Genomic DNA, 19,306 nt, shown 5'->3' on the forward strand with positions numbered 1-19,306 from the left:
TTAACATTATGCAACATTAAATGCTGTCAAATTATTGTTCATTGTTAAGTCATCTAATGCATTAACTAATGTTTACAAATCATTTTAGCATGCTTTTATATGGTGCTTGCTTAATATGGAATGACTGCATTACAACACAGCTAGTTTTTGCTAGTGTTGGGTGTCCATTGCAGAATCCCCCTCTTGGTATGGTGGCCCCAGCACTTGTGTGTGTGTGTGTGTTTTAGCATGTGTGTGGTATCTGTGTGTGTGTGTGTGTGTTTGACAGGACCGTCTGGAACGCATTAACCCGCTCAGCACACAATCTCTTTCACAGCTGCCGTCCCATTGGTGGTTTGTGTGTGACATCATCTGGTCTCTGTTTTGTCAGCCCTGACCTTCGCTTGGCATAGGGTTTCCTTTTAGTGCGTGTTTGTGCAAGGCTGAACATGTGTGTGTTTGTGGATGTGAGTGCGTGTGGTTTTAGGGGGTGGGGCTGTGATTTTCATTTCTTGGATAATTGTGCTGTTGAAACATTTGTGGGACTGTGATTTCCACTTTATTTAATTAGCTTCATTCGCCAGAGGGAAAATACAAAACAAGGAAAAAATGAGCTGTGAGAAAATTATAGAAAGGGTGTAAATTAATTGAAGAGAAACAACATGAAATAATTTAATTTCTTTCGTCCTTCCTTCCGTCCTGTGTGTCCTCAGGCCGTCCAGCAGAGTGTGTCTGTAAATTCGTCTCAGAAAGTTCTCACGTTCACCACCACCACCCTCGAAGACATCCTTAAGTCCTTCTCTGATGTCAGCGTGATCCGTATCGCCAGTGGCTACCTCCTAATGGTAAACTCACTCACACATCTCCAGTTCTGTCTGAAGAGCTTTAGTTTTATCTAGACTTCCTCTCCTTTTATGTTCAGGTGAAAGCACAACCTCATTCACTACATTCTGCGTTACACATTTTAACCTAAGTACTCACCCGAGTCTTTGAATAATCGTGGAATATGCCTCATTTCGATGTTAACATTGTTTTTAGGTAATTTCACACCAAAACTGGAGTAACTAAATAACAAGAAAATACAAAACCTCTTGCTCTGTTCTTTGAGCATCCCACCAAAAGCGTGGTATTTATAGGTCTCTGTCCCTTGTGAAATAAAATGACAAAATAGCATACTTTTAAAAAGAGTGAATTTACAAAAATTAATGTACTGATAAACTAAATTATACTTTACTGTAATTTCTATTGACTTGTATGTAATTTATTAAAAATATATTTGTAATAACACATTTTTAATGAAGTTGAAATTCAGTAAATAAAAAAGATATTAACTTTAAATGTAATTAAATAACACACTGTAGTAACAAAGTTACAAAATTACAATCAAGCACTTTACATGTGCTTTAGTATGATAGTCAACGTGTACATAAGTGTACTTCAAAGCACGACCAAAGATATTAAAACATAATGATTTAAAACAGGGGTGGGGAACGTTGATCCTGGAGGGCCATTGTTCTGCAGAGTTTAGCTCCAACCCTGAAAAAAAAACACTCACCTGCCTGTAACTTTAGCAATCCTGAAGACCTTGATTAGCTTCAGGTGTGTTTAATTAGGGTTGGAGCTAAACTCTGCAGGACAATGGCCCTCCAGGATCAACGTTCCCCACCCCTGATTTAAAATGTAATGTGTTAAGAAACATAGTCATGAAAGTGTACTTTTTAAGATTTGGCCACTTCTTTTTCACAAGGTGGATACAATTAAAATAGTCCAGCTTATAAAAATGCATCTTGAGACCCCTGTAGTCTTTTCCATTATTTTGCAACTCCATCTTGTTGTTTTAATGTAAATGCCCCCAAAGAAATGTGTCCAGTCGTGGTCAGATGAGCCCGAAACAAGCAGAAATTGTTCAGGAATTCTTTAAATAAACCAATTAGTCAACTGGTTGATGCCATTGCCAAACAGTAACTGTCACAGTAACTGTTTGTTAAAATACTTTTACAGTAACTGTTCATATATAATTTTCTGTCCATCTCTCTCCTCTAAAGGTAAAAAAATTTTTGAAAACATTGACCTAGCCTAAGATTTAATTGATCGACTGATCATTTAATAAATATTGAGACACATTTTTTTCATTTTAAAATCTTGTCATGAAAGTTTTTTCATGTTGAAAATTCAGACTTGGTGTGTATAGGCCTAGTGTTATGTTACATGCAGCTTGCCAGTGCATGCCTGACCCTGCTGTGCCGTGACCGCACTCATGAGAACGGCACTGCGGTAACGTGATAATGTCAGATTAACGCTATAGCTGTGTTATCTGTGTGCAGCTTGCCTATGCCTGTCTGACCATGCTGCGGTGGGACTGCGCCAAGTCTCAGGGGGCAGTCGGGCTGGCCGGAGTGTTGCTGGTCACTCTTTCTGTCGCCGCTGGACTGGGACTCTGCTCGCTTTTGGGCATCTCCTTTAACGCCGCTACCACACAGGTACAACTCATGAACATGAGTAATCTAAGGGGCTGTTGATGTTCACACAAAACACATTCATTCCACTGTGCTACTTTTCCATTATTTTTCAATGCAAACACTATCTGTACATGTAGCATGCTATTCTGTTTTCATGTGTGTAAAGGTGTTGCCGTTCCTGGCCCTTGGTGTAGGGGTGGACGATGTCTTTCTTCTGGCTCATGCTTTCAGCGAGACTGGCCAGAACAAAAGGATTCCATTTGAGGTGTGTTATCTCATTCCACACGTCCTGAAAAACAGGGAACACTACTAAACAACTACCGTTTTCTCCTGTGACAGACCCTCAGAAACACACAGTGACTACACATCCAAAGATAGTGTCAAGACAAGACAGTCAGTTCAGAAATGAGGGAGCTAGTATGTTATCAGGAGGAAGGGGGTATATCAGTGCGTACCCTCATGTTATCACTTACATAAAGGAATGTGTGTGTACCTGCCCCGACCTGTGATGTAACTTCAAAAACACTAGCACACTTTGATCTGTCGAGGACCACTGAACAATGTCACAAGACTGATAAAAAAAAATTCTACCATTGTTTTTTTTTTTTTTTTGTATGGTATGGTGCCATGTTCATTCCGTTGTATTCTATAACATACTTTGAAGTAACAAATAAATACCATGGAATAAATATTATGTAATATTTTCGTATTGTATAAATATTTGTATAATATCTATTAAATCTGATATAATGGAATCAATAAATTAAAAAAATTATATAATATCATATTACATTATATTATAAAATGGTATATTATGTCATATGTAAAAAAAAAAAAAAATTGAACCATGTTTATATACAGTACTGTGCAAAAGTCTTAGGCACGTTAGTATTTTCTCCCAAAAAAATGGTTTTAAGTCAGTTATTTATATCTTTTGCAGTTGTGTGTCAGTAGGAGATATCAGTTTACATTTCCAAGCACCTTTGCCATTAATTGTTATAATCCAGTGAGATTTTTGTATGCACAAGGAGTCTAACAGCCGTTATGCTCCACACAGAGATCCGATCTCACCATCATCGAGTCTGTCTGTGATCACATAAAGAAATAGAAAAAACTGAGACAGACTAAATCAAGAAGAACTGCGGCAACGTCTCCAAGATGCTTGAAGAAACCAATATATATATATACAGTGAGGAAAATAAGTATTTGAACACCCTGCTATTTTGCAAGTTCTCCCACTTAGAAATCATGGAGGGGTCTGAAATTGTCGTCGTAGGTGCATGTCCACTGTGAGAGACATAATCTATAAAAAAAAAAATCCAGAAATCACGATATAGGATTTTTTTAACTATTTATTTGTATGATACAGCTGCAAATAAGTATTTGAACACCTGTCTATCAGCTAGAATTCTGACCCTCAAAGACCTGTTAGGCCCTGTTTACACGAAAACGATTCCGGGTGAAAACGTAATAATATTTTATCGGATGTGCCTTTCGTTTACACGGCGACGGCGTTTTTGGGGCTTAAAAACGCAAAAAAGTGAAACCACCCTCCAAAGTGGAAATCTTAAAAACGCTCCACCGTCGCGTTTCCGTCTAAACGGGTAAAAACGCAAATCTGCTCATGGCGGCTCTCGTCGCGTACGCATTTACGTCACAGGCATGCGCCAGTACAGGAAAATAACAACCAACATGTCGGATTATTTCCATACGTCGGACCTTCAAGTTGCCCTAGCAGCTCTGATAAACGTCCAAGAGTCTTTTCAATTTCGCGCTACTAGGGAGAGAAGTAGAAGGAAGGTTGTACGCAGGCGCACGGACTTGTTGTTGTTGTGTGGCAGTGCTTCACATTGCCACCTAGCCGCCTGGAGTGCATACTACAACGCATTTCTAACACTTTTGCGTCTCCATATGCACGCAGATTTCCCCCCCATAACGCTCGTCTAAACGCAGAATAAAAAGTGAAAACGAAACGCCACTTTTGCGTTTTCTCTTCAGATCGTTTCCGTGTAAACATGGCCTAAGTCTGCCTTTAAAATGTCCACCTCCACGCCATTTATTATCCTAAATTAGATGCACCTGTTTGAGGTCGTTAGCTGCATAAAGACACCTGTCCACCCCATACAATCAGTAAGAATCCAACTACTAACATGGCCAAGACCAAAGAGCTGTCCAAAGACACTAGAGACAAAATTGTACACCTCCACAAGGCTGGAAAGGGCTACGGGGAAATTGCCAAGCAGCTTGGTGAAAAAAGGTCCACTGTTGGAGCAATCATTAGAAAATGGAAGACGCTAAACATGACTGTCAATCTCCCTCGGACTGGGGCTCCATGCAAGATCTCACCTCGTGGGGTCTCAATGATCCTAAGAAAGGTGAGAAATCAGCCCAGAACTACACGGGAGGAGCTGGTCAATGACCTGAAAAGAGCTGGGACCACCGTTTCCAAGGTGGTTTTAAATCATGCATGGCACGGAAGGTTCCCCTGCTTAAACCAGCACATGTCAAGTCCCGTCTTAAGTTTGCCAATGACCATTTGGATCAGGGTTCCCGCGGAGTCTTAAAAAGTCTAAAAAAGACTTAAATTCAGAAAGTGAAATTTAAGGCCTCAAAAAGTCTAAAAAACACAAGTTTAGGTCTTAAATTTAATTTACCTAAGTCTTAAAATTCTTACCTCCTTTCATTTTGTTAATTGTGGTCAAGCGTTGTCCGCCGAAAATAAAACGTTGGTTGTTTTGTTTGTTTTCTAGTAGGCTACGTGATGATGATAATCCCATTGCGTGATCACTGCAGGTATAACTCCTGTAATAGGTGGCGTTATGTAACCCGCGCCGCCAATAAAGTGAAGGAAGTTGATTCACTAGCTACCTGCCCGCCGAATTCGTGCAACGTTAAGTCAGGGCTGTCGTCGAGCGCGTAGTTTTCAAAGATCATTGGGAAGTGTGTGTTTAACAAGATTTGGTATAGCGGACTTCATCAAGAGAGATCTAATTAACACCATTAGCGGACCGTATGTCTTGATGTTCGTTGTTTACTCATTAAACTGCAAGAAAGAGATGATAATTTGGTGGATGATTTAAAAATATTCGTTAATCAATAATCATCTGTAAATTGTGCAGTCATTTGAATGTAATCATAACGGTCGCCTGAGGGCGCTCAACGACCACGTCATCCGTAAGCGTGAGTTTCTAACAAAAAAACAACAGTTTACTAAAAAGAATAAATACATTAAATAATTTACCATTGTTAATTTGTGTTTATTTTTGTTTGTTGTTTTTGTATTTAACCCTTTCACACGTAAGTTTAAAATATTCTAACTGATCCCCAGCGTGAGTTTTTCTAGGCGACCGTTATTTAGAACCTGTCACTTTAATGTTTCCATGGTGACGCGTCATTGCTTGTCACGTGACACAGCGCAACCACAACACAGTGCTGAATGAATGATGATCTGCTTTGATGTCATTTTCCCTTTTCTATTCAAAATATTCACAAATGTATTAGCTATAACATGAAACACTGATATTCCGATTGTCAAATATGTGCAAGTGGATGTGTTTTGTTGTTTAAACACCTTCATAACGATCGCGTTAGTTGAGCTGTTTGTGCGATGGGCGGCGCCATGTTAGTTTACAACACGTCAATTCCTCAACTTCTCACGAAATACATGAAAGTGGCCGGAGAACTGGGAGAAGAATAGTGTAAAATGTAAAGCTACTTACACAATGTGTATCTGATATGAATAAAACGTGTCGTCTTATTATAATGGAAAGGATTATTATTGCCGCTTCCATAGACATCAGTCAGTGTGTGTATTTTACAAACTTAAAATATGTTTAAGAATTTCTGGGATCATTCTAATGTTTCAATTTATGTGTCGTGTTGGTCTTAAACTTCACACATAATGGTCTTAAAAGGTCTTAAAAAGGTCTTAAATGTAACAAACTGAAACCTGCAAGAACCCTGTGGATGATCCAGAGGAGTCATGGGAGAAAGTCATGTGGTCAGATGAGACCAAAATAGAACTTTTTGGTCATAATTCCACTCGCCGTGTTTGGAGGAAGAAGAATGATGAGTACCATCCCTACTGTGAAGCATGGGGGGTGGTAGCATCATGCTTTGGGGGTGTTTTTCTGCACATGGGACAAGGCGACTGCACTGTATTAAGGAGAGTATGACCGGGGCCATGTATTGCGAGATTTTGGGGAACAACCTCCTTCCCTCAGTTAGAGCATTGAAGATGGGTCGAGGCTGGGTCTTCCAACATGACAATGACCCGAAGCACACAGCCAGGATAACCAAGGAGTGGCTCTGTAAGAAGCATATCAAGGTTCTGGCGTGGCCTAGCCAGTCTCCAGACCTAAACCCAATAGAGAATCTTTAGAGGGAGCTCAAACTCCGTGTTTCTCAGCGACAGCCCAGAAACCTGACTGATCTAGAGAAGATCTGTGTGGAGGAGTGGGCCAAAATGTGGTGGTGGTGTAATGGTGTGGGGGATGTTTTCTTGGCACACTTTAGGCCCCTTAGTGCCAATTGGGCATCGTTTAAATGCCACGGCCTACCTGAGCATTGTTTCTGACCATGTCCATCCCTTTATGGCCACCATGCACCCATCCTCTGATGGCTACTTCCAGCAGGATAATGCACCATGTCACAAAGCTCGAATCATTTCAAATTGGTTTCTTGAACATGACAATGAGTTCACTGTACTAAAATGGCCCCCACAGTCACCAGATCTCAACCCAATAGAGCATCTTTGAGATGTGGTGGAACGGGAGCTTCCTGCCCTGGATGTGCATCCCACAAATCTCCATCAACTGCAAGATGCTATCCTATCAATATGGGCCAACATTTCGAAAGAATGCTTTCAGCACCTTGTTGAATCAATGCCACGTAGAATTAAGGCAGTTCTGAAGGCGAAAGGGGGTCAAACACAGTATTAGTATGGTGTTCCTAATAATCCTTTAGGTGAGTGTATAGTGACAATACAACACCAGTAAATTTTTGAGGGTTAGCAAAAACGCACCGTTTTGTGTCTGTTCCTTTAAATGCAAATGAGCTGCTGCTCCCAGCACAGAGGGCGGAGCTTCAACAGCTTGCACTCACACAGACATGCACTGAACTTTTCAAAAACTTTTAGCCTTTTATGTTCAAACCAGATTCAGACAATGATGGAGAGACTCAAGGAGAGGTGACAACATGTAAAATGCAACAGGACGTTTCTGAATGGTTAGTTGATGAATTTATGTAGCTTATGTGTAGTTATCTTCTAGTCATTTATTAGCATATTCTGTCTTGATAATCTATAAATGCAGTGTCCCGGGGGCGGAGTTTATGTAAATTCTAGGGTAGGTGATGTCACTAACCCGGGAGGAATGTCGTGTAGTCCCTACCAACCTTTGTTGTAGTTCTTAAAAAGCGATTTATTTAAAATCAAATATCTATGCTTTGAACTTTGAGCATTGTAACTTTGCAGATGTTGTTTATGCTCAAACAGCAACATTACACACTAACTAAAGTTTAAAAAAAGTGAAATCATAATCAACCACCCCTTTAAAAGAACCAGATCATAAGAGTCATTGGTTCTGCAGTACAGTCTTTTTATACTTCATACTTTTACAAATACTTTTGGTCTTTTTAGTTTATCAAAATACCATGGTATTATCATCTGATATCATCACTTTTCCATGGTATTGCCACATTACTTTTTTTGTAAATCTTTAATCAGTTTCTGTATAGTCATTACTAGCACAGAAGTTAAGGATTTGAGTTGTTTGTTTTGCCTGCAAAACTTAATTGGACGATGGCAATCTTATGTGTATGTGATCTGTTTTTTTTTTAGTAAATTTGTGTATGTGCTTTCGTCTATCTATCTGTCAGGGGTATCTTTGTTTAGCTTTTGTGTGCGTGTACGGCATGGTGGTGTATGAGAGGTGATTTAGATTACTCTAATGCAGACGGCTGAGTTCAGGCATGTATTTGCTTGTGTTTATGTGAGATTGCACAGCGTGCAGCGACACTTTTGTGTGGAAAGTAAACAGTTCCCCTGTGGGAGGAGAGAGAGTGCAGAGCCGTCCTGTCTTAAAGCTCTCTGTGTGTGGTCCTGCACGTCCTCAGACACCACAAAAAAAACTTTCCCTCTTTCTTTCCTTCTCCTCATCTCTACCTCTGTGTGTACGGAGATGGGGTTTTGAACTGTTTCTTTTGCGCCTCGTACCCTGAATAGCTTTGAAACGAGGAGAGAGAGCTTATCCTAACAGGACAACGAGCCAATCGTGTTTCTGCACCATGGGCTTCTTTGTTTAAAATGATATTGATGGAAAATATTTCTGTGTGAGTGAGGGATAAGGAGAAGGGAGGGAAATGAATCTGTTTGTGCTTTTTTCCTCTCTCCAAAAAAATCCACATAATAGCGGGGCAAGAAAGGAAAGCTTTTCATCAGAAGTTGAGTTCAAGTTGTCATGGCAGTTTGTTTGATTATCAGCTCTCTTCGATTTAAACTTCAGCACGCTTAAATGCAAGTTACTCCTTAAGTCATAATGTGTCTGTCAGTGATTAAAGGTGATTTTTTTTAATCACTGCTAACGTCTGAATTGTTATTCACGAAAGTAATCGAGGCCCGAGAGTGACAATAAATGTTTTATTTTTAATTGGAGCTTTGTCTTACACTTAGAATATCAAGAACGGCACCTACTCTCGTTTTTGATAATTGTATTTTGATCATTTATGATACATTTCTAGTTAAACTCATTTATTTCTATTCTACTGAAATTCAAACTCAATCAAGCTGAGAGTATAATTGTTCAAAACACCACATTCAGATGAAAAATAAATTCATATTCGAAAAAGTTCACGGTATATTACAGGTTTGAATAAGTTTACACTAAACAAAAAAACTTTTTATATCATATGACAAGATATTACTAAATGCTTTGTCATTAGTTTTGCCTTAAAATAAGCAGTACAGAATAGACTCAGAACATCTAGAGCTGCACACACCCCCATATTTGGGGTATATAACTAATTAAATAAACTGAATAATAAATAAAATAGATTAAAAAAATGATAAATTAATCAATATTTATTGTCATTTCCAGTTACGCTGAATTGTATCTATTGTACTAAATCCAAACTCGATCGATATTAAGAATAAAATCATTCAAAGCACAACAATTCGATGAAAGAATAATAAGTGACTAAGTTTGCAGTATATCACAGTTTTTAATAAATCTACTCTAAACATAAAAAATGTCAACGTTATCACGAGTCAGATGTCAGTCATCTTCCTAGATCAGCCATCTAAACTAAACCGCATCAGACTAGCTGCAAAAACAGTACTAGCCATGGGATTGATGTCAAACTGTGCACACATTAATATAATACTCCCCATGTTTACATGTTATTACATACAGTATTCAGCAACTTGGTAATGACATCGTTACTCATTTCACATGCCAGTCATAACAGAGGTCATTTATGTATAGTAGTCTGAGGTACAGTAGCAAAAACAGCCAGTTTAATTCTCAGAGTCAGAGAGAAGTTGGAAAATGGACATGAAAAGCTAATACACAACACTTTTTGGTGCAAGAAACCTTGACTAACATTAGTGGACTCCAGGGGAAGAATAAAATTCTTGCTGTGGATTTGTTGACAGTGTGATGTTACTTTCTGTCTTTTTTCCTCAGGACCGCACTGGTGAATGTCTGAAGAGGACTGGGGCTAGTGTGGCCTTGACCTCCATCAGTAATGTCACAGCATTTTTCATGGCCGCCCTTATTCCAATCCCAGCACTCCGAGCCTTCTCCTTACAGGTTTGTGTGTGTTTTTTTCCCCATCTTCTTAAACAGGAATGCAGTTCAAATAGCTTGTCTGTATCAATTGTGTGTTTGTTTATATTACCAATGTATGTTTGCCGAAATTTCCCATGTCCATACATGCTCTTTCTTTGTGTATGTGCGTGTGTTCCAAACCTTCATTGACTCCAGATTTCTCCACACGACTTTTATTGATTTCATTCATCAAACCAAGCGTGTGACAGGTTGAGGGAGCTGGCGTGGCCCATAACCCCCCCTATGGCGTGTGATTAGTGGTATGGCCCCCTAAGTGTGCAGATTGTGGGCATGTAACTCAATCTGGGAGTGGGGGTGGGTCTCACGGATTGTTGTTCCACACATCTGCGGTTTATTTATGACCGCAAGGTTGTGGAAGTGACATTGCAAAGAGGCTGAGCAGGAGATCTGCCCACAACCTGTTCCTGACTTAAATCAGGATAAAGAGACTGTCGAATGAAAATTCTGTCATCATTTACTCACCCTCATGTCGTTCCAAACCTATAACTCTTTTTATTTTGTGGGGAAAGAAAATGAGATATTCTGAAGGCTGTGGACTGGAGAATTCAATCTTCAAAAAAGAACTCAAAAGCAACTCTAAGGCCTGTTCACAACAACACAAATGTTCGGCATGACAGTTCAGGACAATGCATAGAAAACATCAGGATGAAGGAAAATGCAATTTCACTGACTTTTTATTTGACAGTCGGTGGCACTTATAGAAAAGCAGAAATACTTCATTGATTCCATACTAATATTCGTGTCAGTCTGAACAGTAGGAATGTGCCCCGAAGCCAAAATACCGTGTTCGGAAAGGAAATGACACTTTCTACCGAGCCGTCAGTCATCTCTCCTTACTATCTTCACGTGAAGATGTATTGTAATGTATAACCGACTACCGCAGCAAGCCTAACCATGTACCTTTAGGGGCTCAGTAGAATGCATTTTTCATTTTCCGTGCCTTTCCGAATTTGGAATTAGGCTTCAGGCACATCCCTACTAAACGGATACATTAACAGCCATTTATCGTGCAAAATTTTCCCACTTAATATTCATCTTGGTGTGAACAGGCCTTTAAAGTGTATTAAAAGTGGTCCCTATGACGAATCATACACAATAAGACCAAAATCCTCTCTAGCTCTCTTTAGCATGTTTGAGTGACAAGTATTGATGTCCAATTCCTGAATGAATAATTTTGAGTCAGATCTTTTCAATGAATCAAATGAACTATTTGAATGATTTGTTCATGATTCACTACTCGTGAATGGAGATTTTTTCAGTCAATAATGACTTTCTCACACAAAGCTATCGTATGGCTTCAGAAGACGTTTGAATATATAACATGAGTCTTATGGACCACTTTTATGGTGCTTTCACATCCTTTTTGATGATTAAAAGGTCCAGTCCCCATTCATTGTGATTGAATGGTTGATTTTCTACTGAAAAAAAGTAAAACCAAAAAGTTTATTTTGAGGTGAAGTATCCTTTTAAATGACCTAGATGAAATCTGAAACTACCTACGTTTGAACCTACTTAATCAGTCTTACTAAATTAAATTGAAAGATTTTCCCCATTGGACGTCTGAAGCCTCATCGCCCTCACATGAAACTCACACTGATTCAGCGCTTGAGCTGCTTAACCTTTGAACTTTAGGTGAAGTAACCTCGCCATCATCCACATAACCTGCACAGCTGCACAGAGACAGACGCAGAGATTTACACACTGATGCCCTGTTCTGTTTAACAAACACACTCACACAAATCTCAGCCTAAACCCTACAGACAGCCTCCCCCATTTTGGGATCCTTTGATCCTAAATCATAAATATACCATTTCTTTATATATCTGCAAGTGTAGACAATGTGAAGTCTCACATTGTGTTTGTGTCTGTTCGATGATTGCATATTTTCAGAATATGATGTGCGGGATGAGACTGCCGACCACACGTGGCTCATGCCTAAACTCACACACACGTACTCATACGGTGCTGTAGATCTAGTATTAGGATGTGTGGATTGATGTCTCACACACATCTGTCAGACACACACGCTGTTTGTTTCACTGTAGCGCACTCCAACTGGCACCTGTTCAACGGTGCCTGAAAACACTCATCTTCAAAACCGCTGTGAACACACACACACACACACACAGACACACACACGTGCATACACTCACTCACTCACTCACTCACTCACTCACTCACTCACTCACTCACTCACTCACTCACTCACTCACTCACTCACTCACTCACTCACTCACGGCTAAGAGATACTGCTTTTGCAAACATGTTATTTCCTGCCGTAACAGTCTCTTTTCAGCTGTAGTGTGTTTACTTGATAGTTTGTTTCCAAATGTGTTTACTTTAAATTTTGTCTAATGTTTTGTTTCAACTTATCCACTTTGGGGAAAATGCCTCAAAATTACAAAAAAATTGTTTGTTTTTTTGTTTTATGCCACATTCTGCCATATGCATCTCAAGCCTATAGATAATCTTGTCCTTATGAACATTTTATACACTTACATACCAATTTGTGGGTTTTCTATTCTGGGAAAATGCTAAAATATTGATGACTCTTCCTGCACTACACAGATTTTTGTCCAATCAAATGCTCAAGAATGAGAATGTCCCTTACTGAAATGTCCCGTACTGTCTTTAAAGTCAACAAACTCAAAATGTACCTAATAGATTAATATATACTACCATTCAAAAGTTTGGGGTCAGTAAGATTTTTTTTTTTTAACGAGAAATTAATACTTTTATTCTGCAAGGATTCATTAAATTGATATAAATTGACCGTAAAGAAATGCATAATCTTACAACAGATTTCTAAATGCTTTGCCTTTGAACTTTCTGTTCATAAAAAATAAATAAACAGAATCACAGTTTCAATAAAAATATTAAGCAACACAACTTCATTGATAATAGTACATGTTTTGAGCATCAAATCAGCATATTGATTTCTGAAGGATCATGTGACTCTAAAGACTGGAGTAATGATTGCTGAAAATTCAGCTTTAATAAGTTACTTCTTGAAATATATTAAAATAGAAAACAGTTGTTGTAAATTGTAATAATATTTCACAATTTTACTGTTTTTTTTTACTGTATTTTTGATCAAATAAATGCAGCCTTTCTGAGTACCTAACCCTAACCCAAGTTTTAACAAATCACTGGTGCACATTATTCCAGAGGAAAAAAGGGTTGTCTTTATTTATTCCCCATTAAAATATAAATTGCCACATTTACTTTAATAACATGTATTTTTGTGTAATAACATTACAGAAGTGATGGGTTGCTGCAATTACCATTTCATGTTGAATTTAAACATAATTTCTCTGTTTTAATTCTTCTGTCTTTGTTTAGCACTGTTCCTTTGGCACCTCCCTCACTTTCTGTCTTTTTATCTATTTCTTTGGCAGCTTAAAAGCAGCCGCACATGTCGAGCCTAACAGATCTCACTCTAGAATCACTCACGCACAGTCTCTCATTTGTTCTCTCTCTGTTCCTTTTTAGGGCTGAAAGATTTTATATTTTGTTTTGTAATGCAGTGACAAGTGTGTCCAAATACTTTTTGGAGTCACTGTATTTTGTATCCATGAGTCTCTCTATCTCCTTGTGTCTTGGCTCTGTCTGGCTGAGCTGCTCTCTGGGTGGTCTGGCAGTCTGACATGGCTCCAACCTCCACCCATAAAAAATACACCTTAACTAGGGCAGGCATGCTTCGATCTGCCCTCTCTCTCTCTCGGTTTCTGACTCTCATTGTCATGTCGCTTTTCTTCATCCACTCTTTTCTCACACTAGTTCTTCTGTAAGCTTCAACCGAATTAATCAGGATTAAATGTTTCAAATCACTCGCTCGTTTCACCACACTGGTAAGGAGCTCTTGGCCTGGTGGAGTCTTTTTAGTAGCCGTGTGATATATCGGCTCTGAAAGAAAGTGGCTGTTTCCCAAGGTCAGAAGAGCCACATCTAGCTGAACAAAGTCTTTTTCCTGGGTTTGGATACAAACCACTTCAGTTGTTAATTCATAGTCATAGTCACTTCATATGGGAGAGTGTGTTGAATGAATTATGAGTTCGATAGCAATGTGATTTACGTTTAGAAATTTAAGTGGGTTTAACTCGAGGATGAGCCCAAATTCAGTTTTGGAATGGCAAGGTTTTTTTTTTTCATCTGTTCTGAAGAGGATAATTGTCTTAAAATTGAATTTGTTGGGATCATTGTGGTTTTGGCATAGACCCTCTGCAGATGTGCGGGTGTTGCTGTATGTGAATATTTTGTGCGAGTGTGAATATGTGCTTAATAGCAACTTCTCTTTTCTCTCAGGCGGCAGTGGTCGTGGTCTTTAATTTCGCTATGGTGCTGCTGATCTTTCCTGCCATCCTCAGCATGGACCTGTACCGCCGAGAGGACCGCCGCTTTGACATTTTCTGCTGCTTTGTCAGGTAGTGAACACATTTATCTGGCTAAAGGAAGACTCATCATAAACTGCTGTTGTTTTCAGAGATAATTATATTTAATACACACTTAGCTTAACTCTACCCTGAACAGAAAAAAAAAAATTTTGGTCTATATAATTCTTATAACCTTAAAGGGTTAGTTCACCCAAAAATGAATATTGTCATCATTTACTCTCATGTTGTTCCAAACCCGTAAGACTTTGGTGCATCTTCGAAACACAATCCCTTTGTTGACAGTCTACTCAACTATCACTCTGATGCTTCAAAAAGTTCATAAAGATATCGTAAATCTAATGCATATGAATTGAGTGGTTTAGTCCAAAATTTCTGAAGACACACAATCACTTTTTATGATGAACAGATTTCATTTAGGTTTTTATTCTCATATAAACATTCATCAACACACACATCAGATATGGTGAATAAATTCAGATAAAATATTCAATGACTTATGACACTGAGTGCAGTATAAAACCGCACAATTAAGCGTCAACCTGTCCTAACATCTATACTTTGTGTGCATATGTGCGTGTTTTGATGTTTATCTCTGTCTGTGGCCCCGGGCCTTTAAATAAGACATGCTGTTGCCTCTTCTGCTTTCTGCAACATTCTTGGTGTCTGATGAGAGAGAGAAAGCGAGTCAGCTATAGGCACATACTTTACCTTCGTAGTCATGCCCCCAAACTCCTGCAGGAAATTAAACCTGATGCCTAAACTTTCACCATGGTTGAAACGCTTGCTTTCCAGTCACCAGCACTCACTCGCCTCTCGCCTTTAACTGCTCTCGACTGGAAAGCTGATTGCGGTCGTGTTTACATGCATTTGCATGAGCGCTCAAGAGTAATGAGTTGCCACATCTGAAGGACTTTCACAAGCTCACTCGCTAACTCTCCATTCATATAGAGAATCATGAAGAAGATACAAGCTCTTTTACAAAACCTTGTTAACTTTCTTCGTTTGCCTTCTAAGCCAGCATACTAACTGTCATGAATCTTTATAAGTAACTGATTTGGAGCATGCTAGATAGGCAGCGACTCGCCACAAATGGCTCTCCACACAGGACACTCAACTTTCAATTGAATTCAGCAGTTTGATGTTAGCTAACAGCATTATATTCTAATAATAATAGAAAGAGAGCGTACGCAAATGTTGGGTAAAATAATCACATTTTTTATGTATTCATTGATGCTTATCTGTATTGAATGACTGTGTAAGACTGGAAAAACTGGAAGAACTGGTTGAGGAACGACCACTCCTCGAGTGGACAAAGGACCTTGCTGAAAATTAACATTTGAACTCCCCCCGTGCACTGTTGAGACGAAGGTCTCACCTCCCTCATCCTAATCTACATTTCCACCATCCTGGTAGTATTAGAATGAGTGTGTCCCAAATGTTGAAATGAGTATCCCAAAGGTACCCGAATTGAGTAGCGTAAATTAAACAAACTGAAATATGCAGTATGTTTAAGAGGATGTTAACTGTGATAAAATGAAAGGCCAGTTTATGGTGACAGGATGCACAAAACTATGCAATAGTCCGGCCCATTAAAGACGCAATTATGATGTAATAGTAGTATGTCCCACAACTTACCTAATCTTCTGCTACACACTCAAAATGATCTACCTTTTCTTCACAAAAAGAGTAATTTTTTTAGTGCATAGTAAAAGTAGGCAAATTGGGATAGCACAACTGAGCTCCTAGCAGGCATTATGGGATTGGATTCTTCATTAAGGATAAGAATGATGCTGACTTACAATTTGGACCAATCGAGGTATCTTTGAAGGAAGAATGATTAAGATCCCTACCTTTTTGAACTTCCTTTGTGGTGAATCTTAGTCTATACATGCCAACTTTATCCAGCTCTTCTGTATCATTTCCTGTGTTGTTTTGATATAAATTGATATTGCAGGAAATTCCACACAGAATCGACCGTTACATGGTGCCTTTGTGTTACTGAAATGCTCTGTCATTCTCTCTCTCTCTCTCTCTCTCTCTCTCCTTTAGCCCTTGTGCTAACCGGGTGATCCATTTGGAGCCGCAGGCAGCGTACGCCGACTCCTCCGCTGACTCGAGCCGCTACAGCACTCCGCCCTCCTACAGCAGCCACAGCTTCGCCCAGCACACCCAAATCACCATGCAGTCCACCGTACAGCTGCGCACAGAGTACGACCCCAGAACACAGGCCTACTACACCACGGCAGAGCCACATTCTCACATCTCCGTCCAACCCTTTGCCCCCAATGCCAATCCCAACTCCAACCGCAACAACAATAACAACAACAACAACCACAACAACAGCAGCGCAGGGCCAGCAGCGGCCTCTGATACAGCATCCTGCCAAAGCCCTGATGGTGCTAGCTCCACACGAGACTTGCTATCTCAGTTTGGGGAGTCGAGTTTACGCTGTCTGGAACCTCCGTGTTCTCGATGGACGTTTGCATCATTCGCTGAGAATCATTACGCACCGTTTTTGCTGCAGCCTACAACAAAGGTGAGGGTCAAATGCTTTTTTTCCCCACTGTACACATCATCTGATTAGAAGTGGGATTAGAAATGCCAGCAATGAGCTAATCTCCTGGAGTTAAGTTTTTGTGAGTGTTATTTTGTGAGTCAGGGCCTTCTGAAAACCACAAACACCTCAAACAGGGCAGAAATTCGTCATAAGACACTAAAACAGCAGTAGCTTCAGATATAGCCAAACTCTGACTCATATCTCTCTTTTTGTGTGTTTCCTATCAGGTGGTGGTAATTTTGCTCTTCTTGGCATTGCTCGGGGTCAGTCTTTACGGCACCACCTGCGTCCGGGACGGTTTAGAGCTGACTGACATTGTGCCTAGGGAGACGGGCGAATACGACTTCATCCGTGCCCAATTCCGCTACTTTTCCTTCTACAACATGTATGTGGTGACCCAGAGAGCGGACTACGCACAGATCCAGCCTCAGCTCTATGAGCTGCACCAACGATTCGGCACTGTGAAGTACGTCCTGCGGGAGGAGAACAGCCAGCTCCCACGCATGTGGCTGCATTACTTCAGAGACTGGCTGCAAGGTAATACACTCAGATGTGTAATCGATCAGTCTTGTGTTAGAGATCATTGGTAAAGGCCAAACCTTTAACTAAACTGCAAAAAGTCTGGTCATATTGCACATTGCAGCTCATTCTGACTGGAAGAGATCATCTGACTGATAAGCAAAATGACCAACATAAGCATTTTCTTGTTTTTTGGGTTGTTTTTTTTTCTTTTCTTCTTTCCTTGTTTTCAGCATACTCCTCAATACATTTTGTAAGATGTACACTGCCATTCAAAAGTTTGGGCTCATTAATAAAAATGTTTTGAAAAAGAATTTAATACTCCTATTCAGCAAGTACATTGACATTAAAATGATCAAAAGAGACCGTAAAGACATTTATAATAGATTTCTATTTAAATAAATGCTTTTGAACTTTCTATTCATCAAAGAATCCTGAAATATTGAACGGTTTGAACTGTTTTCAACATTGATGATAAAATAGAAATGAGCATCTAAACAACATTAAAATGATTTCTGGCCAAAAAAACTAAAAATGTAGATTTGCCATCACAGGAATAAAATAAATAAAAATGGAAAACACTTCTTTTAATAATATTTCATAATAGTGCAGCCTTGGTGAGCAAATGAGACTTCTTTCAGATACATACAAAATCTTACCGACCCCAAACTTTTGAATGGTGGAGTATTTTTAAAAAGGGGGGAAATCTCCAACATTTCATTTGCCTACAAACAATTTTATTTTCTCTAAAAAACATTTGAGTTTCAAAAACTGCTTCATTTTTATAGACTGTCTTGGTTTACAGACAGCACCTCGCTTCGTTGGAGACGAGTTTTACCTCAATTTTACCATCATCAGATCATCTGTTTCTCACAAACATCAATCACGCTGTTAAACCTCCAAATCTGTAACACATTTAATTTCTTAAGACGGATTATGATCCGAGAATGAGATTTAAAGTGAGAGATTAAAAACAGAGCAAAACTGTATAAAAAAAAAAGAGAAAAAGACAGAAAAAAAAATGCAGAAAGAACAAAAAAAAGAAAGAACAAAAAAATGCAGTGAAGGTGAGAGTGAAAAAAGAACAAGAAGAAGATTGGGAGATAAAGGGCATGTCCCTGCAATAACTTCCTCCTTGTGGCTTTCTCCACAGTGACTTCTTTCCACGAAATCCATGTGTCGAGTGCTCGGAATGCCGTATCTAATCCCGGGCGGGTCAAATTCAAAAGAAAACCTTGTTTTGCCCACTTTCTCTCTCATAGCTCCTTTTTTAAAAGGCGTACCTGTTTCCATACAACTTCTGTGCAGACAGAGTTTGGGTGGCATGTACAGACTTGCTTTGTCGCTGTCAGCTCGGCCAACCAGAACCTCAAACATCATTGGCGTTTTACATTTACTTTCTTTTGTTTAATCCTTTCAGCGGTCTCATTAGAACACAATTTTGTTCGGTGCAGGGCCAGCGTCTCTGTGTGGTGTGCGTTTACTTTGGTGTATGTATGTGCGTATAGGCTTCAGTAAAGACCGCTCCAGAGAGGGTGGAGAGAGCTGTCT

General features: G+C 39.4%; 1 protein-coding gene across 2 annotated transcripts in view; it reads left to right on the forward strand.

Moving 5' to 3' along the window:
* ptch1 (patched 1) overlaps positions 1-19,306 on the forward strand; it is a 69,020-nt gene that overhangs the window by 30,627 nt on the left and 19,087 nt on the right. For both annotated transcript variants that reach the window (XR_008804125.1, XM_056237564.1), the window contains exons 9-15: positions 693-824; positions 2,304-2,459; positions 2,605-2,703; positions 10,121-10,246; positions 14,591-14,709; positions 16,729-17,215; positions 17,464-17,773. Coding sequence is in view for 1 of the 2 variants with exons in the window: in XM_056237564.1 (XP_056093539.1) it covers positions 693-824; positions 2,304-2,459; positions 2,605-2,703; positions 10,121-10,246; positions 14,591-14,709; positions 16,729-17,215; positions 17,464-17,773 (1,429 nt within the window). In the remaining variant the exon portion in view is untranslated. The remainder of the gene's footprint in view (positions 1-692; positions 825-2,303; positions 2,460-2,604; positions 2,704-10,120; positions 10,247-14,590; positions 14,710-16,728; positions 17,216-17,463; positions 17,774-19,306) is intronic.

This window comes from Rhinichthys klamathensis, unplaced genomic scaffold, assembly GCF_029890125.1.
Source record: "Rhinichthys klamathensis goyatoka isolate OS25496 unplaced genomic scaffold, OSU_Roscu_1.1 h1tg000487l_1, whole genome shotgun sequence".
NCBI classification, from domain to species: Eukaryota; Metazoa; Chordata; class Actinopteri; order Cypriniformes; family Leuciscidae; genus Rhinichthys; species Rhinichthys klamathensis.